We start from the raw sequence: 21,108 nt of genomic DNA, 5'->3' as shown, positions 1-21,108 counted from the left end.
CGGACCACTCTGGCGCATTAAAACCCTGTGCCTACCTCTCTCGCAAATTCACTGAAACTGAGAGGAGATGGCACGTTTGGGAAAAAGAGGCTTTTGCTGTAAAAACAGCTTTAGAAACATGGCGACACCTATTAGAAGGCACTTCAAACCCTTTTGAAGTCTGGACTGACCATAAAAACCTGGAAGCTCTAAGCACCAGTCGCAAACTCAGTCCCAAACAGCTGCGCTGGGCTGAGTTTTTCAGCCGCTTCGACTTCACCCTTAAATTTATACCAGGCAAGAAAAACTTTTTAGCTGATGCACTCTCCCGCAGACCCCAAGATGCTGGCCCAGGGCCAACGGTCCAAGGCACCATCTGGACCGACAAACAATTAAGTTTGGCAGCGGTGACTCGCAGCCAGACCCGAGCGCAATCAACGCAACCTCCAGCCGCTCTGCCTTCCAGCCGCTCACCGCGCTTGTCAATTCCCTCCGATTTGCAACAACAGTTGCTTTTCCACCTTAAAACAGATACTTGGTTACAAACCAATAGAAACAGTTTAACCTTCACTGACGATCTTGCCTGGCACAACGATCGCCTCTATGTACCCGATGCGATGCGAAAAACCATACTCCAGCGCTGCCACGATGACAAGCTAGCTGGACATTTTGGCTACGTAAAAACTCTGCACCTTGTTCGCCGGCAATTCTGGTGGCCAACTTTACTCAAAGACCTGAAGGCATATGTTACTGCGTGCCCTGTATGTGCCGCGATAAAGCGCAAACCAGGCAAACCCCAAGGTCTCCTTCAACCCGTTGCCACCCCATCTGTCCCCTGGCAGGACATTTCCATGGACTTTATCGTTGATCTACCCCCTAGTCAACGCAAAACTGTCATTTGGGTGGTCAAAGACTTTTTCTCCAAACAAGCCCACTTTATCCCATGCGCTTCTATCCCCACGGCACAACAGCTGGCACGCCTCTTCCTCACCCACGTGTACCGCCTCCACGGTATCCCCGCCCGTTTGGTGAGTGACAGAGGCACACAATTTACGTCACAATTCTGGTGCGCATTTTTAAAACTTTTGGGTACCAAACAGTCACTTTCCACCGCGTGGCATCCGGAAACGGACGGATCTACAGAGGCGGTTAATTCTACACTGGAACAATACCTCAGGGCTTTTGTTAACTACCAGCAGGACAATTGGGTCGACCTACTCCCATTTGCTGAGGTCGCTTACAACAATGCCGTTCATCAAACCACTGGTCAAGTTCCTTTTAAAACAGTTTTTGGACGTGACTTTGTTCCTATTCCTGAACTTCCCCATCCACAACCGCTGCCAGCCTCCCTTACTGACTGGGCGGACTCTCTCAAGGACTCATGGTCTAATATTCAACTAGCTCTCCTCCATGCCCAGGCTACTTATAAACGCCATGCCGATGCAAAGCGTTCCCCAGAACCATCCTTTGCTGTCGGGGATAAAGTCTACTTATCAACTAAGTTTATCAAATCCCCACAACCCTCTAAGAAACTTGGCCCTAAATTTGTCGGACCTTTTTCAATTATCGCTCAACTCAACCCTGTTACGTTTAAACTTGATTTGCCTCACAACCTTAAACGTTTACATCCTGTTTTCCATTGTAGTTTACTCAAGCCCTGCCTATCGTCGGACTGCTGGCATCCACAACCCATTCCACCACCTCCACTCATGATCGACAACCAGCAACACTTCGAGGTGACATCCATCCTCGACTCCCGACGCCAGCGCTCCTCTTTACAGTACCTCGTCCGCTGGAAACATTTCCCTCATCCTGAATGGGTTGCTGCTCCAGACGTGTTCTCCCCTCGTCTGGTAGCCCAATTCCACTCTGCCTATCCTGACAAACCTGCTCCATAGTTTGTTTTTGGAGGGGCAATATGTCATGTTCTCATTTCAATGTGCTGTTAACATTGTAACGTTTCACATGTCCTCTTCTGTTCCGTGTTCCTTCACCTGGGGTTTTTCCATTCCTTCGCCCTCCGTTGTTTTGAGGGCTTGGAATGTATGTTTGGGTTTGCGCTCCTGCTCAAGGTTACTTTCCCAGGCGCGTCTAACGGCTTCTAGCACCTGGGAGGGGGAGCGTCCTGACGAGGGATGGGGCGGAACTTGCTCACAGGCAAGGCTTTTAAGTTTGTATTTGGCGCGCTTTTGCTTATTCTCAGCTTTCTCTGTATTTGCATACTATTCCTTTAATAAATCAGTTATCTTTAAGCCCGAGCTTGTGAGACTGAGTATTTGGGATTAGGCAACCGTTACAATATATAGCCACCCATCTCACAATGGTGACTTTGGATGGAAAACAATGACTGAAATGCAAAAACCATGGCATACAACTCCTGGCACCCAAGGATAAAACAACAACCCCATTCTTTGAGAAACACAGAGAAATACAGAAACAACACCAGAGCTCACCTGACCTCCTGACCCAAATGCCTGGAGTTAATATTTCTTCTACGCATTGAGTCCCCCCATTAAACCTGTTAATGACTGCTATGTTCCAGTTGAGGGTTGTTGGGCTTTCTGTTGGTGCTAATCTAACCACAGATGCTGGGACAGAACACAAAATTCTAGAAATTACAATTCCAAGATCTATTCTAAGCCATTGCTCTAATCTGATGAAAGTAAAGGGGACAAAGTTATTATAGCTATTCCCACTATTCAAGGAATGAAGGAAAAAAGAGAAGATACCCTGAATTTCTTTAAGAAAAAGTAAATGCATATTGTAAAAGGGACCATTATACCAAAACTTCAGACTCTCATTCTCTTTTTCAGCCATATTTCGCTTATGAAGAGCACATTTCATGTCCTCCTCAACATTGGCTGTGTTTTCTATGGGAATGTATTTTATCAACATGTCTTCTTTCAGCTCCTTCAACCTCTTTTGTAGATGGGCTAGGTGGTTAGAAAGGACATCTATATCAAGGGAGTCTTTCAAGTTAAGACCTGTTCAAAAAAAGGAAGAGCAAAGTTCCTATGAATTTCTATCAATGAGCATGTTAATTGTCTATAAATTCAAACTGTACAAATTATGTTACAATGAAAAAACACAGTTATTATAATCCAATTTTAAAGTCAACCCAGAGGTCTGCTTTTTTGGAATGAATAACTGGAAAGAAGCCATAATTCAGAAGTAGAATGCATGCTTTGCATTACAGATTCATTTTCAAATCCTGGTATCTCCAACTAAAAATATTCCAGGGGTAGAGGTTTGGGACTCAGCTCTCTCTGCCCTTGTCTTTAAAGCCTGCTGCCAACTAGAATAGACAACAGATAGGCAAATTAGTCAATATTCCGACTTAGAAAAAAAGAGATCTGTATAGCCATATGATATCAAGTACAAATCAATCCTTATTTATTTTCTATCCCACCTTTATTATTTTTACAAATAACTCAAGGCAGCGAACATACCCAACACTCCTTCTTCCTCCTATTTTCCCCACAACAACAACCCTGTGAGGTGAGTTGGACTGAGAGAGTGACTGGCCCAAGGTCACCCAGACAGCTTTCATGCCTAAGGTGGGACTAGAACTCACAGTCTTCTGGTTTCTAGCCTGGTGCCTTAACCACTAGACCAAACCGCCTCTAAATATAATCTTTATATATTGCATTTGATAGTTAATGACAGTTTTGCCCAGAGTAATCATCCATTAAAAAAAATCTAGATAGAAAGGGGATCATCTGTCTTTCTCTCCATTTTGGTTTGGCCCTCAATCTTGGCTCAGCTAACATTTGGAATGTAGTAGAGAACATAAAATTATTCAAAACAATCTTGGATATTAATGCTGCAATATAATACAGAAGCTGATTCATGCTCCTGATGTGAGAAAAAATTGACTTTTGTATTACAAACAGCTACATCTTACCTGGAATTTTCTTAGCAGGATTAATCTTCTTGGTTGTGGTTAAATCTTCTTTTACTGAGAGTGTTAACCTTAAACTTTTTATTTTCTCTATCAGATTCTCAGTTCTTGCAGAATTCTTCTCAATTCTTTTCACTCTAAAAACAAGCAATTCAAATATTACATTACATAATGCTGTCTCATCTGCTGTAGGCAATTGCATATAACTTCAAAAATTGAAGAGGACTTATAAAAGGCCTTTGGGATGCTTGAGATTTAAGTATACCCTTAAAAATTTTATACTATTAAAGGGAGTTACTTAGCTTTGTGTAACTTTACTGGCAGTTTGGGGACAAAGTTGAATGAATGAAGATGGAGGGGACATAGGCTGATAGGATAAAGGCTTCAGTTAAAAGAAATGAAAGCAAAGCTTGTTGCTTCATCTTCCATAATTCCCCAGCTAGCACGGCCAATGGGGAAGATTACTATACTGTTACCATACTCTAAGCTTTTAGAGCAAGATGGAACTACAGTATTTATTTCACTTGTACTAAACCTTATTTTGACAAGTCATATTCCCGCCAACTTACAAAATAATAATATAAAAACCATTAAATTTATTCCTGGTTAACAAATCTAAATGCAGTTTTAAAATAAATAATAGATCAGCAAACATAAAAGAAAGTTCATCATATGCTTAGACTGAAAAAATACCTGACAGAGAAAAATATTATTATTAATAGAGCATTTATAAGGGTCCTCTTTTTCTTCCTCCTCTATACCCTATAGCCCTGCCTTCTCCAATCTGGTTGTTAATTCCAACACATCTAGGAGCATCAGGTTTGAGAAAGAAACCATAACCGTTTCCTTGCTCACTGTTCTTTTCCAACAGATCTCTGATCTCTTCTGGAAGTATGCACTTTGTAAACTTCTGGAAGAGTTTATTCATATGGGACTTGGCCTATAGTGTCCCACAGAGTTCCATCTTGTCCCTCATGCTATTCATCACCTACATGAAATTAATGGGGAAAGAATCAAAATTCTTAAGTGGGGTGCCATCACTATGTTGATGACACTCAGCTTTATGTATAGTGAACATCCCTTGTATTCTTCACTAATTCTCTCAAATTTTCTTCATAAACTATGAAATCAATTATGCTTTTTAATATGTATTCACTGCTTTGCCATGTATACATATGAACAGGCTTATGCTTAAACAAACAAGCCTTTTTCCTGGAAAGATATTAATCAAACAGTAATCTTTTTCATTCATTCTTTGGTCTTTAAATAGCCCACTTTTTTTGTACTCTCTCATTCACCTACCTGCATAATAGAACATTTTTTTCCTCTGGATTGCAATCTTTCTGAGTGTTGCAGTTTTTTCCCCCAAATTAACCTTAGATTCTTCTATTATCACCATTTACTGAAGTATAACATCTAACTGTACCCAACTGATGGACTTAGGGTGCCGTGGAACTGTTTTGCATATTGTGATGTACTAATATGCTGGGGATACATCCCTTTCATTTCAACTTTGCTAGCTATCTCTATCTGGTGGTATGCAAACTCCAGTGCAATTCTACTTGGACATCTGTGGTAGTATCTTCAGAGACATTGTAAGCATATCTGTCATAGACAGATAGATAGCTCTTTTAGCTTATTTGCCTTTCTTCTCCTAAACCTAACATGCATTAGAGATATTCATTCTGTAAACATCCACAAAAGCATAAGATACTATAAATACTCTTTTAAAAATGAAAACACACCATACAGTATTAGTAATTTCAAATGAGATCATGTCACTGTACATGAGACTAGTTCAAAGTTGTGCCTGGAACATCTCCCCTGCAAAAGAGTGAAAGAGGTTCTTACTTGTCTTCCAGCTGAGTTATTCTCTTCTTATAATACATAAAAGTTGAAGATTCACATGCTAACATTTTTAATTTTCCATGAAGATAAAATGCATCATGCTGGCCCTTCTTTATTGCTTCTATAAAAGCATCATATTCTTGCTTGATTGTAGTCAGAATGCTCTTGTATGCATTAACATGCTCAATTATCTGTTTTAACAATACAGAAGCTGATTATTTGCCATCACTGCTTAATAGTGATATAATAAACGTTAGAAACTGTTCATTCCATGATCTCTTAAAAAGCTGATCTTATCACAGGTAAAAAAAAGAGAGTCTTTCTGAATCAAAACAAAAGACCATTTTGGTACACTCCTGTTCTCCAGCATTGCTAGGAAGATGCTTCTGGAAAGCCCATCAGCACAAAATTAATGCAATTAACATTTCCTGTTATTCTGAGCAACTGCACACATACTTCTAAGCCCAAAGTTTCAACAAGTTTATAATAAAGTTATCCTATATTAGCACCTTCCCTCATCTTAAAACCTACAGAACAGCTTAAAACTCATAGAAGAGGATGGAACAATCAGAATATCAAGAGCAAATCAACACTGTCAGAAGGCAGGGCAAGATTTGCTTCAGGTGAGGGACTGAAGAAAGAATGTGTCTCTGCCTATTTCTTTTATATCTTTAGGAGGGATGCCATACTTTTTTAGGTTGCCCTTCAAAGTGAGGGAGGTCTAAATAGCAAATACAAGAGGAATACAACACCACAGGGGCCAGAAAAACGTCTAGATAATTTATGTACCCAGTAAAGTAGCACCAGATTGAGGGCTAATCTGATTAAATCTGAAACAGATTTAATCCTGGTTGGTTTTTGAACCATTTTTGCAGTTAATAGTCCATGGGGTTTTTTTAACAGTTTACGGGAAAACAAATCTATAATCCCCCCCTTTTCATGCATTACTGAAAAAAGCCACACACCTTTAAAATGGCCAATGGGCCAAATTTTATCTATCTATCTATCTATCTATCTATCTATCAATCATATTTTTATCACCGCCCATCTCCCTCATACAGGGGACTCTGGGCGGTTCACAATAAAACAGTTTAAAATTCAATAATATTATAAATAATATCATTAATCCATAAATATCAAATGCCTCTTTCATAGGAATATTCATCACAGCAAGGTATTAGGTTATGTACAACAGCCAGCAAATCCAAATGCCTTGCTCTGAGGACTTGTTTCTCAAAGTAACACATTGTGGGCCAATCCTGTGGTAGCCCTGGTAGTCTCTGAGGCTATCTGGCCAACAATGCTATATTCAGAGAAAGGATCCCTCAGAGTGAGATAGGAAGATCAAGAAGACTGTAAGGTGTGTGTGTGTGTTTATATGTGTGTGTGTGTGTGTGCACGTGTTGGGAAGAAAAAACATGAGTCTGTAGCCCCTCACCTCAGACTGGTTTTCTTACACTGGCATTACTATTAAAGGGAGGAAACCGTTCCCTATTTTCATAACACTATGCATAATTTTAGTGTTAATATTAATTTTAGAAAAATTCCTATTTTCTTTAGTTATATTTTCCCTCTGTCACTGTAGTCTTTCCTTGTAAGGAAATATTCAGTCTCTTGCCTGAACTCAGTTTGATATCATGTCTTGTTTTAAAGCTGCTGGTTCAAATGAAATGGAAAATTCTAGTTAATGAAAAAAAATTCTACTTCATTTATCAATGAAGGGAAGAGCAAAGGGGCTGCATGTCAAGCTAAAATATTCATTCATATGTTGGCTTATTAAGCTAAATTTCCATTATACAAACACATTATTTATTTATTTAATCATATTTATATAGCTGCCCATCTCACAAAACATGACTCTGGGTGGCATACAATAAAAAACAAACCATAACATAAACAATATTAAGATTAGTCTACAGTTAAAAAATATCAATCAGTGTTACTATTAACAGACTAGCAGAGAGGATTCGATGCTACAGATAGTCTTGGACTTATGACCATTCATTTAACTATGGTCCAAAGTTACAGTGGCCTCAGAATGGGTGCTTTATGGCCTGTAAAGCACTTCCAAGCATCGCAAAATGTCACACCGCCTCCCCCTGCGGTCACATGATGGGTGCTTGGCAACTGGCAAAAAACGCCCATTGGGAAAGCTGGATTCGCCTAACGCCATGGTGATTCACTTAATGACCTGTGATTCGTTTAACAGCTGCCATAAAATTGGGTCCAGTCACATGGTGACTTGACTTACAACCACAATGACTTACAATGGAAATTCCTGTCCCAATTGTGGTCTTAAGTTGAGGACTACCTGTATAGGCAATGCAGCTACCTCACTAGTTCATGCTACATATTATTATTATTATGTGCTGATTTCAGCATAAGTCAGATAATATACCAAAACCATAAAGATCACACTCACTGATCATGAAAAATGGAATATCTTTAGTAGTGTTTAGTTACCATTTCAAATACATTTTTGTATATTATATAATAGTCCTCTGCTGGTCCTTGCTCAGTACAGCCCACTTTTTCAATTTCTGAAATGATATAACTCTGAATGCTCTCCAGAAATTCCTTCTCGGTCTCTGGGATGATGGGAGGAAGCACTGAGTGTTTACTTGTCCCAACACAGGCTGATTTCATGGTGGAGAAAACAGCTAAATTTCCATTGCAACTAAGGTTTCAGTTCCTTCTTTTGATCAGAAGACATGCTTCAGTCAAAACCTAAAAATAATGCCACAGCAATAAAAGAAATGGAAATTTTATCTAACACATCAACTTTAAGCATGCATTCTACATGGCTTACTTCCAGGTAAACTAAGGACCATAAACTAAATCTAGCTGCAATGCCCTAGAATAGCCATATTAAATTTAATATGGAGGAAGAGGTAGTGTATAATAGCAAGATTCTGCAGATCTTAAGTACTTCCTGTCAAATTCAGTAAGAATAATCTATCAGGTAAGTGTGGATTGCAGACTAAGAAACTGAGCTATGAGCTAGGAACCAAACATTTCGATATCTGAATCTTACAAAGCTGAAAGGACTTTAAAATTTATTTTTAAATTTTTAAACATTTATTTCTAAACATTGCAACTACCATCAACATCAAATGTGGTGTTTTTCTTTTTTAGAGATGTATTCAGTTTTCAGGTAAAGATTTTGAAGTTCTTTGCATTATAATCTGAACTTAAAAGAAATCACCCCAAATCTAAATATCCTAGGCACCCATAAAACTGTGGTAACAGTTACTTCAATGTTAATGCAGTTTTACTTGCAAAACATGTTTATGTGGATCTACTATTTAGGATAGAATGATCAAACCACAGCTGCTGTTATGTAGGGCTACACAGCTGCCAAATATGTACACAATGGTCTATTCTGGAAGTTGAAGTCCACACATCTTAAACTTGCCAGGTTAAGAAATGCTTATCTAGACCAAGTGACTCCTTGGAAAAAATGAGCCTAAATCACCCAAAGAAGCTCCTACTTGCCACTTCCCTTCCTCTTCATTTTTTCTCTTACATCATTCCTGTTGAAATACAATTTCCCCCAAACAGCAAAATGGCAATACATAGAGCTAAAGCTTTTGTCACGTTCCTTATCTGGCCACAATGCCTTAGCAGCCTGCCTTAGCAGCCTCTGACGCTCCAGTAAGTAACTGAAAAAGGCTTTTATACAGGCTAAAACCTATGTTTTTTACAATTGCAAAAATGAATGTGGATAATATACAAGACATCTGTAATACAGTACTGGAATATCCTGTATCATACAATCAATCATTTCAGGTTCTAAGAAATGTTAAGTACATTCCATACAATCTAAAATTAGTTTGTTCAGAAAATAATCTTTTTCAGGCTTACTGGACTTCTCAGAAGATGTTTAAAAAAGGTTCGTTGTCATCTTTTCTATGCTGGAGATGTAATAATTACATTGTTACAAAGGTATTATCATAAGATGTAATAACTTTGAAGGATGCTAGGGCCTGTGCTTGGATGTGTCCAATGATAGTTATTTATTGTAAAATATTATTACTATTACTACCATAATACTATGATATTATTACTAGTCAGGCTCTTGGAAGGATGTTAAGATTTAAATATGTTAATGTTGCTAAAATATATTCCCAAAATCTGGAGTTCTGTCTATTTATGAAAACCTTCATAAATATCATGGCTGGATTGCTGCCAAAAAGATAATTAGATTTATTTATTACATTTACAGACCACTGCAATTCGAAAACTCTGGTGGTTTACACTATAAAATATACAATAAACCATATACAATAAAAATATACAAAAAAGATCTACAATCGAATTTTAAAAATTAAATTAAATAACAAAACCAAATTATAACCCAACCAAGATAGAATCTTCTTGCAAATGCTGTCCAGAAGAACTTTATTTGGGACTGCTTCTGGATGGCAGTCAGGGTGGTAGCCAACTGGTTGTCCAATGGAAGGCCATTCCAAAGGAATGGCACTGCCACCGAAAAGCAGTGCCGCCAAGCCTCACTCCCACTTACCTCCCTAAAGGGGGAAACCACTGTTAGCTTCTCCAGGGTAGCTTGAATTGGCAGGGCCAATTCCAATGGCACAATGCAATCTTACACATAACTAGGCACCAAGCCATGTATGGCTTTATAGGTTAGCATCAGCATTTTAAATTCCATCCAGAAGCCTATTGGTAAGCAGTATAGGGCCAACAGCTCTGGTATAATGTGCTCCCACCAGTAAAGGCCAGTAAGCACACAGGGCACTGCACTCTGAACCAAATGCAGCTTCTGAGAGACTTCAAAGACAGACCCAGACACTGCAAACTGCAATAGTTGAAATGGGTGGTGATGAGAGCATCTCTCACTGTAGCAACACCTTCCCACCACAGGTAGGAAAAGCCACAACTGCCACACTAGACAAAGCTGGGCAAACGCCCACCTGGCTGTGGCTTCCACCTGCAGACTTGCTCCGTTGGGAGTTGTACTGCCTATCAAGAGACACCACTGGAGCAGACAGAAATCCCAATGGACAAACAGGAACTCCATCTTGCTAGATAGGGTTCAATTTAATCCTGTTCTCTGCCATCCAGACCCTCACAATCTCCAGGCACTGAGATGGGATTTCAACACCATCACCATTCTGTTCTGGGAGAATAATGAGCGTATCAGAGTAATCAGCATATTGGTGATCCTAAATCCCAAACTGCTGGATGGCCTTTCCCAGTAGCTTCATGAAAATGTTAAATGGGGGTTGGAGTAAGGGGAGAGGATCAATCCCTGTGGAATCTCACAAGGAAGTAACCACTGGGCCAACTTCCTCCTACCCCACAGACTGGAACTACCTACAGAGGAAGGAATAGAACCACTACAAGTCTACAACACAGTGCCCCCGTGTCTCCCAAACCAGGCTGGGGTTGGGCTGGGTGGGGAGGCAAGGGGAAGGAGTTGAAGATGATGAAGAAAATCAGCTGGGGGCAGTGGCAGCAGAATACAGCAGCCTTTTCATCTCAGCCATGATGTGCAGGGCGGCCAAAAGGGCAGAGATGAGTGTGGAGATAGGCAGATGGGAAGAGTTGAAGTGGAGGCAGTTCGTGCAGGGTAGGAGAAGCATGAGGTCCTCACCTAATGACTGCAACTTGGACTGCCATTGCTAAGCAATGAAGTCATGTGATGTTTCACTTAACAGCTGCTTCACTTAGCGATGGAAATTCCAGCCCCAACAAGGGTCGTAACTTGAAGACTACAGGAGCTAATAGGATTGGCTAATAAAGAGAGACTGCTGAGGTGTCTGGGTTCATCAGGGCCCAGGATGCCTGATGTTGCCAACAGTAGATCAGGCCTTCAAAAGATTCACTTGCCAGATTATTGGGAAATTCCACAAGAACTTGCTGGAAACCATGAGTTTCCTAGTATGGACCATTTAAAAAGTCCAATGGAGTCCAGTGGCCCAATGGAGGTCCTATGTGGCAGTCAGTTGCATCTGGACCAGGAAGTAATCTGACCATACACTTTACATTCAGATCACATAGGAACTGCTCCAGGCCCAAGATTACCTGAGTCAAGCCTATGGTTGCCATGGAGGCCATGAACTCTTGGGTGTGACCAGACTTGGTGCACAACACAAGGCTGTAGTCCCCCAACATCAAAAGGTAGGGAGGTCTCCATCACCAGCCCAACAACCACATCAAGAAGCCCAGGGAAGGATTCTGCTGGGCAGCAGAATAGCCAGTATAACAATGGGTCCCCTAGCTACTCATCAGCCCAATTTAAAGGCACTGTCACCTCACCACTGCAGTAACAAACCCTAATAGACCAATTCCACCCCCTCAAGGTTAATGTAGGATGTAATGTAGGTCCCCAGTCAGGCAGATTTCAGACAGAACGGCATCATCTCCTTTGCTTAGCCTAATGCACGCCAGGTCTGCATACTCGTCCACTGCCAACTCATGACTGGATGCAGTCTTATTTCAGAAAGACTTGGTATTTGCCAGCAGCACCACCTTAAGGCCACATGTGCGCGCACCCCCCCCCCCAAACATAAATTTGTCAACACAGACTCTTTGGACTGGCACTATATTGACAAGAGATCACAGTATGATTCCATATGGTCTAAGTTTAAACAATTCAAACAATCAATTCAGTCTGATGTTTAAAAACTGAATTGTAACAATGCATATAAATAATACTATTCTGATATGTGAATAAGAAGTGAAAATTCCACTTATTATATTATTGGTATTTTTTTATTATTTTTAATGTTTGTCAACTGTATTGATCAGGTTTTTTAAATTATATTGTTTTCTTTAATAATATTAACATATTTATGTTTTATTCTTAATAACACGTATAGTATTGTTTAAAAAAACTAAATGGAACTTATTTTTAAAATTTCCTCTTAGAGGGTCAGGGATAGTCTGGAATCGATTACCCTATTTTACTTCCTATACATCATTTAAACATTTAGGAGCTTTGGAAGTATTTCTATAATACCATTTTTGATGAATAATACTTATGTCTGTGGAGCTACAGCATCACAATGAAGAAGCCCGTATGCCTTTTCCTAGCAGCCGCTGGGCTCTAAGGGACCTCAACGCTGGTCCATCGACTCTTTCTCGCTCTCACGAAAGACCGTTAAGAAAATGGCCTATTCATTTCTCTCCCAGCGCTGCCAAGGAAGACCAACCTCTTTTCCCCAGCTGAGTCACCTAGAAGCCAACCGTTGATAACAACCAAATTAATCAGGAAGGGAGGGGAAACTAAAGGCCTTCGGAGGCATGATGGGAAGTGCAGTTCCCCTCCCAACTTCCTTTCTCCCTCTCCCGCTCTACTTAACTTTCAGTTTAGAACCCCTGATGATTCTCCTGCGACCTATCGGCAGTAGGCTGTTTACATCGACATCACTAGGCGCCGCCGCTAACCGAAACTACTACTCCCATCATGCTTTCCAGTACTTTCAAAAGGTGATGAGTACTGGAGGTTGTAGTCCTACAGTGGCGACGCATGGGCCTTCCTCCTTGTTTCAAGGCTCGGAAACCCCGTGCACAGCCGAGTAGTCTCTCTTTCTGGCGTCGGCCATACTGAGAGCTGGTGGCGGGTGAGTGCTTGGTCCATTTCGAATTTCTCTTCTCTTTCTCAGGGCTGGCACTGAGCGAGACCTTGATTTTTTGCTGTGCTTTTGCAGGTACAACCATCGCTAGGCGCTCTACCGCCGCCATGCAGATCTTCGTGAAAACCCTGACGGGGAAAACCATTACCCTCGAGGTGAGGGTGGCAGGGAGCCAAACGAGAGGATGGGATGGGATTCGGCCAGGGTGGTTGGTCTCCCGTCCTGTAACCGCTGCTCTTTTCTCAAGGCTTCAGTGCCTTCCCTTTTCTACTTTTGCTGATTTTCCGTCTCTTTCGGGGGTGGCGATGGGCATTTTGTCGTGGGATTGTTACATTGTTGAAAACGGCGCCTCGCTGCGGAAGAGAACTCAAAAGAGAAAGGTCTTCCCCGTGGGCTTTAAAAGGGGGAAATGAGCAGAGAGAATTGGCACTTTCGTCAATGGAATAATGCCACGAAGAAGTAAATTAGTAGGAAGACGACTGTCATTTTTGCAGAGGCATAAAGGATTAAGTCAAAGGTGGCATTGAAAAGAAAATTGAAGGACCATGCAGGACATCCAGAAGACGGAGAATTTACGGTGTTCAAATTTCTGCTCCCCTTTTTAATATACAAAAGCTCTGAAGTAGTTTTAGATACATTTTACTGCTGTTTCTAGTGTGTAGGTAAAGTGGGTCAGAAAAAGAAGCTGTAGCAAAGGCCTCTCTGATTGAGTATCCTGTTTCCCATAATGGCCAACCCACAAGGAGACATGAAGGCAAAAAGTTCCCTTTGAGTAGTGTTAATTCGTTTAGTGAAATGAACTTTTGTGCCTTTGTGCTATGCTAGAAAAAGCTTTACCTGCTTTTTGCCTGGAGATTAAAAATACTGAAATATATATGGCTTTGAAATTGGACATATTGGTAGAATGGAATAGTTGATCTGTGTCATGCTCTCAACCATTACTTTTATGCCCAATATCCTGTGCTACCCATATGAATCCCCTATTTCTTTACATAATTTAGGCTGTTTTAGCATTTATTTTATGCTATTGATCCTATATTTTTTAGCTACTTGATATTGATACTGAATCTTAGGCACCCCAAGGGAAACTTAGTTTTGAAGGGCAGCATATAACATTTTAAATTACAAAAATGAATTTTAGGGATATACTATTTCTGTAATATTTTCTTGTTTCCCTATTTTCCATTTTCATTTTACTGCTTTTTCTTTTCCTCAACTTTTCTGCACATGATATGTAATGAAGCATGTTAAAGCTTTGCTGGTCATTTGGGTTAAATGTGTTCATAATTCCAAATATAAGGATAGAGTTAGTACTTAAATTGAATTTTAGGCAGGATAACCCCTTGGTAGAATTGAAAGCTGTCATGCCAAGAGCAACATATACTGCAAGAAGTGCTTTTAAGCTAAAACAGTTAAAACATTTTATAGGCTAATAGATCTGTGTAATTTGACATCATCATCATCATCTATAGCTAGCTTGAACCTATAAGCATTTAAGTGTGGTTTAAACTTTTATAACAGGTTGAACCATCTGATACTATTGAAAATGTCAAAGCCAAGATCCAGGATAAAGAAGGTGGGTATAACGAAAATTTGTTATTTGTTTGTTTATTTATTAACGAGATTTGGAGACGGCCTGAGTCCTAAATGACTCTGGGCAGCTTACATCAAAAGTAGAAAACAATAAAAGGAAACTATGATAACTAAAACTCTTATATTTGTAACATTATATTTCATAAGACTTCTTTTATGGCTGCAATCCTAAATTCAGTTATTTCATAGTAATCATTAAGGGTGTGCATGAAATGGTAAAATGTTTATTTTGAACCCAGAACAAACCAGTGCGTTCCAGAAGTTCTGCTTAGTTGTTTCAGGTCAGCCATGATTCAGTAGAAACAAACCAGAATGTTTTGGTTACCTGTCTTCAGATCAGATTAAAGCCTTGCCCTTTTGGCAAGGGGCAAGGCTGATGCAAATTGCCCATCTGTTCCTTCAGCTCTGTCAGCACAGCATCTTACTGGATTGACCACTTGCCAGTTCTCCCTCCTTCCTCTCAGCCATCACTGCTAATGTCTGAGCAGAGCATATCACATATCATACCAGCCAACCTGTCCCCTGATCTTCCCAGCACCTTCCTTTCCCTCTTTCCCATAGCCACTGCTCATGGGACTGACCATAGCCACAGACCTTTCTCTCCAGCCCTTCCCTTCCCTTATATCCCATATAAACTGAAAGCATATTCTTGAGTAGCTGTTAACAGTCTGGTGCCTTCTAGGTTTCGTAGGCTCAGCTCACATCATCCGCTAGCCAGATGGCTATATTTGGTGAATCACACATGTAGAGGGCTCTAGACTGGGGAACACTAGTCAAGGCAATTATGGAAGGCAGCACTGTACCTAAAATCTGACAGTAATTACTTTCTGTCATTTGAAAAAAAGAAATATAAAAGTTCAGTCATATTGTAACTGTATGAATGGATTAGGTGTGGATTAGGTAATTATTACAATAGGAGATACTGGCTGGAGGGCTGCTTTTATTCAGATCTCAACCTACAGATCCAGCCATCATTGGTTGAACACACCCTTTGGAGTGTTCCTTTGTGTTGGAAGAGTGGGGGATCTTTCCATGCGTAAAATGGAAAACTGCTTTTTCTTCCCATGTGAATTTTGTGCAGACAGTCATCTTTAACACATCTTAGTCTTATACTAGCATCTCATAATACAGTATTGGATGTAGCACTTTTTAATATTTTTCAGTTGCTAAATATTTTAAATCTAGTCTTGCTGAAAAAGTAATCTGATTATTTTTTTCTTAATCCTTTATTTAAAATATAAAACAGCTCATAAAAAGGGATGATCAACAAACAGCAATAGTACATAAAATTAACATTTGAATTGTTTGACCAGCATATTCAATAGCCCTGAGGAATCTTACCTTTATTACATTTATTCATAAAATGCATATGAAGATGCTGCATATCATAAAAATATTTTAGCTGTATATATCATTTAATACATCCTAGTATATGTGTTAATTTTTTCATCGATATTTATGTACCATAATTTATTTAACCATCTGTCAAATAATAGGGTTGGGGAATCTGATTTCCAATACCAAGCTGTTGTTAATCAGACTGCTACTGGCAGGACAATATGTATTTTGATACATTTCTTAAACTAGGCTTGGAAAATAGGGAAAACAAACATAATTTTATTCCTTCTACAAAGGGACGCGGTGGCGCTGCGGGTTAAACCGCTGAGCTGTCGATCGGAAGGTCGGCGGTTCGAAACCGCGCGGCGGGGTGAGCTCCCGTTGCTCGTCCCAGCTCCTGCACACCAAGCAGTTCGAAAACATGCAAATGTGAGTAGATTAATTGGTACCGCTTCGGCGGGAAGGTAACGGCGTTCCGAGTCGTCATGCTGGCCACATGACCCGGAAGTGTCCTATGGACAACGCCGGCTCCAAGGCTTTGAAACGGAGATGAGCACCGCCCCCTAGAGTCGGACACGACTGGACTTTACGTCAAGGGAAACCTTTACCTTTACCTTACAAATGGTTTGGTGTGAATATGGCTAATTCTTTCATTCTCCTTATTCTAAAAAAACTTTAAGACATTCCCACAAAGTGTTTCTTTTGTCCACAGACTTTTTAATAATTTGGGGAATATGATTCTGTAAATTAATTAAGCTGTAGCAGGTTTTAATCTCCTTTATAAGTTAATTTCAGAGTGTTCTCTAACAAATATAGGAATGGCTCAGAAAGGTTTTTATCTGTCATATTCCTTCCCACATTGATTAGTCTGTATTTTCTTTTTAAATCTGCCTCCCATTTCTTTACAGATTTATTTAGGATGGTATATTAAGACTGGTATAAATTTTAGAACTGTTCCTCTTTGATTATCTAAAGTTTGTAAATACGTTTTTTCAAAAAAGATTTAATTTTCCAGTGGCTATTTTGCCTATCTTGAGGAGGCAATCAAAAATTGAATTCTAAGTTGTTGAAACCATGACCAATGAATATCCCAAATTTGTTCTATTAATATTGTTTCAGTTACAGATTTATTTCTAATGCAAAAATGCCTTAGTCTATATAAATTTTTAGATTGCCATTTTTTATTATTAAAATAAAAAACATCCTGCAGATGGGGATGGTTTGAGAATGGAATGATAGGAGATACTTTATAATTTGGGAGGAAGGATCATCTTAACAACTGCTAATTTACCAAGTACTGATAGATTTAACTTAACCCAATCTAGTCCACATATGGGCTATTATGGAGCCCTTGGTGCTCTCTGAGCTTGGTTGTTTGCTTGCAGATGTTTTATTACCCGGCTAGGTAACACCATCAGTACGAGTGAGTGTGGGGTTTGCTCCTTGTTTATATACAGTAGCTTGCCCTGCCAGTGTGGGTGGGGGTGTGGTTTTCTCCTTGGCAGTTCCTTGATTAGGGTATTGTTTTCTGCTTGATTGTTTCATGTTAATCCCTGCTTATCTGGGAGCAATCCCCACACTCACTAGCACTGAAGATGTTACCTAGTTGGGTAATGAAATGTCCTCAAGCAAACAACCAAGCTCAGAAAGCATCAAGGACTCCATAATAGCCCATTTAATACTTTTAGAGGTTTCAAATTAAAAAGAGCCAATTAAGATAATCAGATGCTTTATGTGTATTGAAAGATTTGTCAAGAGATATTTAGTATATTTACTGACATTTAATAATCTGATAGGATCTGCAATTTATCTGCCCTTCACAAAGCAGAACCGATTAGGATTAACATACAGTGAAATAAATGAATTGTGAGTAATTGCTTTAAAAAATGACCTTTTTCCCACTAGGAATTCCTCCTGACCAACAGCGTTTAATTTTTGCTGGCAAACAATTGGAGGATGGACGTACTCTGTCTGACTATAACATTCAAAAGGTATTTTAACGCTTGAAACCTTTTAATACAGTGACTCCATAATATGCAATAGATAAATCCATGGCATCACCTTCCATCTTATTCCAGTAACGTAAGTAGGGGAAACCCTGTGGCAGTAGTCTTCCATATTCTTTGTGAGCAGGTCCTGATTCTATTAAAGATGCCTTTTCTGTTTAGCACAACCTGCTCCTTATTTGTTTGGTTGCCATCAGTTCGTCCTCTTCTTCTCTTTCCTTCCACCTTTCCCAACATTAGAGCCTTTTCCAGAGACTTAGGTCTTCACATAATGTGTCCAAAGTTTTAACAGTTGAAGGCAAAATTAAAAGTTAAAATTTTTCTCTATAGCTTTTTCAATTAAGTTATCTCTCAGACACTTTTCCTTAACTATAATAATATTTAGTTGCTTTTAAGTATTTTTATAGTTCTATTCTCCAATTTGTGATGTTGTGTTAGAATGCTTTTTTTTTTTTAATTGGTTCAATCGTGTCCGATTCTCAGACTGCCTGGACATGTCCCTGCAGTTTTCTTGGCAAGGTTTTTCAGAAGTAGTTTGCCATTGCCTCCTTCCTAGGGCTGAAAGTTACTTGCCTTGCCCAAGGTCACCCATCTGCCTTTGTGCCTAAGGCAGGACTAGAACTTACAGTCTCCAGGTTTCTAGCCTGATGCCTTAACCACTGCACCAAACTGGCTATTATAGAATGCTACAGTAACAGATAACTAATGAATTTTTATACAGACAATGCATGATTCACAGTGCAGTAGGAAAAGACCAGATGTTGCATCTGGCTCAAAGTAACAGACTTGGATTTTAGTAAAAAAAACCAAGATCGCGCAAGTCCCAAATCTGCCTATTTTAGTGGCATTAACATTTAATTAAGTGCCAGCTGTGCTGTGCTGGTTTTTCAAGTATTTATATGCTACTTTTTTCTTTAAGGAAGGGTAAGAGAAGCATACTCTTTCTCAATAGCTACATAATGCGCAGTTGGGCTGAATGACTTGACCAGTTGAAGAGAATATCTATAGCTCAGGGTTGAACTGTGGAGTCCTTGGTGCTCTTTGAGCCTGATGGTTTTCTTGCAGACATTTCATTGCCCGACTAGACAACATCTTTGCTCTTGCACTGAAGATGTTGCCTAGTTGGGCAGTGAAACGTCTGCAAAAAAACAACCAGGTTCAGAGAGCGCCAAGGACTCCACAGTTACTTGACCAAGGCTGTCCATTAAGCTTCGTGACTGAGCAGAAAACCATCTTCTGATTTCCTTGTCTAATTCTGTGCTTGTTGCTGCATGACAGAAATGCTGACTTGGATGTTGTTTTTTATTCTTAAAAAGTCTTGTTTTCTTTAAAAAAAAACAAACCCAAAACATAGGAGTCCACCCTTCATCTTGTGCTGAGACTTCGTGGTGGGGCAAAGAAAAGAAAGAAGAAGTCTTACACCACTCCTAAGAAGAACAAACATAAGAGAAAGAAGGTGAAACTTGCTGTCCTTAAATACTACAAGGTAAGATCAATTTCACTATAGTGATTTGAATTCAGGGGAAAGGGTTGGTAGTAATAAGATGCAGGTTCTTAGCTAGTATTATTAGATTTTTATCTTGCCTATTTAAAATACAACACACACACACACACACACACACACACACATATATATAAATTATATATCAAGGTGATATATAATTCAATATATTTTCAATTATATATTTTATTTTATTTATGAATCAAATTTAGCCACCACCCATCTCCCCCAAAAGAGGGACTCTGGGCGGTTTACAATATATAATTAAATATATTTAAAATGTGTGTTTAATTATATTTATATAATTTTATGTTCATAATATTGTATATTATATATTATATATTAAATATTATATAATTCAATATATTCAATATGAATAATTCGATATAAATTATTGCTGGGTTTTTCCTCTATTTTACTGGAAAACTAGTTCCCTCAGGTGATAAATGCAACCTGTGTACTCAGACCTAGAACTCTTGGAAGCTATTACCAAGCTACTAATGAATAGCCTGGGCACTGCATTTTGCACCATTTGCAGTTTCCATACACAATTCAAGAATATTTGTTGCATGTAAAGTACATTGCATTATTTGAGACAGCTTGTTACCAAGGTACAGATAATTCTTACAAAGTCTTCACAGAGACTGACCGGCTGGGGAAAGGTTGCGGCATTAGCTGCAATTACTGAGGGTTCCAAAAAAGGCTAGCAGGAACTCTTGGCCTTTCGTTTTACTCTCATCTTACTCACGGATGGGTAGCTCTATTCAAGTGATCCTTTCCATCTTGCAGAGTCCTGAATCTTTCTAAATGTGGGTGCTCCAAAAAATTACATGTCCTAATTATTACAACTTTATAGATAAGCCTGTTGCTAAGGCAGAGGTAGTGCTGCACCATTTACTGAGCATGTCCTCTTGCAGGTGGATGAGAATGGCAAAATTAGCCGCTTGCGTCGTGAGTGTCCCTCTGAAGAATGTGGGGCTGGAGTGTTCATGGCTAGCCACTTCGATAGACATTATTGTGGCAAGTGCTGCTTGACATACTGCTTCAATAAACCAGAAGACAAGTAAATATGTCTATTGTAATAAAAAAAACTTTTAAACATTGCTGTGTTTGTTTCCTGTAATTGCAAAAGTGCATAAAGCAAGGACTTCTAAAATTTTGTTAAAAGTGTGTGTGTGTGTGTGTGTGTGAGTGAGAGAGAGAGAGAGAGAGAGAGAGAGAGAGAGAAGACGTGTCCCTAAGAGAAAAACTGACAGCGGATAGGGCATTATGGAAATGTGCTTATTTTGCATAAAGTAATCTAGCTGTAGTTCAGACAAAGCCATGCTTGAATTTAATGAC

General features: G+C 39.5%; 2 protein-coding genes across 3 annotated transcripts in view; one reads left to right on the top strand and one right to left on the bottom strand.

Moving 5' to 3' along the window:
* Positions 1-13,014, bottom strand: part of CLHC1 (clathrin heavy chain linker domain containing 1) — a 37,678-nt gene extending 24,664 nt beyond the window's left edge. Inside the window, exons 1-5 of the mRNA XM_063301421.1 lie at positions 12,929-13,014; positions 8,192-8,455; positions 5,732-5,919; positions 3,884-4,017; positions 2,762-2,963 (exon numbers count right to left, since the gene is read on the bottom strand). Coding sequence (XP_063157491.1) covers positions 2,762-2,963; positions 3,884-4,017; positions 5,732-5,919; positions 8,192-8,374 — 707 coding nt within the window. The 5' untranslated portion in view covers positions 8,375-8,455; positions 12,929-13,014. The remainder of the gene's footprint in view (positions 1-2,761; positions 2,964-3,883; positions 4,018-5,731; positions 5,920-8,191; positions 8,456-12,928) is intronic.
* On the top strand, positions 4,649-20,870 carry RPS27A (ribosomal protein S27a). Of its 2 annotated transcripts, none has more exons than XM_063301430.1 (6): positions 4,649-4,771; positions 13,405-13,484; positions 14,851-14,905; positions 18,166-18,251; positions 19,621-19,752; positions 20,685-20,870. In XM_063301430.1, the coding sequence occupies exons 2-6, from the start codon at positions 13,437-13,439 to the stop codon at positions 20,832-20,834; spliced, it is 471 nt and encodes a 156-aa protein (XP_063157500.1). In that variant the 5' UTR covers positions 4,649-4,771; positions 13,405-13,436; the 3' UTR covers positions 20,835-20,870. The 2 variants fall into 2 exon arrangements, with proteins under 2 accessions (XP_063157500.1, XP_063157510.1); XM_063301440.1 differs by lacking the exon at positions 4,649-4,771 and adding an exon at positions 13,293-13,317.
* The last annotated feature ends 238 nt before the right edge of the window (positions 20,871-21,108 follow it).

Source organism: Candoia aspera, chromosome 1 (assembly GCF_035149785.1).
Source record: "Candoia aspera isolate rCanAsp1 chromosome 1, rCanAsp1.hap2, whole genome shotgun sequence".
Taxonomy (NCBI): domain Eukaryota; kingdom Metazoa; phylum Chordata; class Lepidosauria; order Squamata; family Boidae; genus Candoia; species Candoia aspera.
The sequence above is the reverse complement of the archived record's forward strand: the minus strand, read 5'-3'. Positions and strand labels throughout refer to the sequence as shown.

Excerpts from the sequence above, each read along its gene's own strand:
- RPS27A (XM_063301430.1), top strand. The coding sequence starts at position 13,437 with ATGCAGATCTTCGTGAAAACCCTGACGGGGAAAACCATTACCCTCGAG. Across the intron at positions 14,906-18,165 it reads CAAGATCCAGGATAAAGAAG|GAATTCCTCCTGACCAACAG; the intron begins GTGGGTATAACG and ends TTTTCCCACTAG. Across the intron at positions 19,753-20,684 it reads CTGTCCTTAAATACTACAAG|GTGGATGAGAATGGCAAAAT; the intron begins GTAAGATCAATT and ends GTCCTCTTGCAG.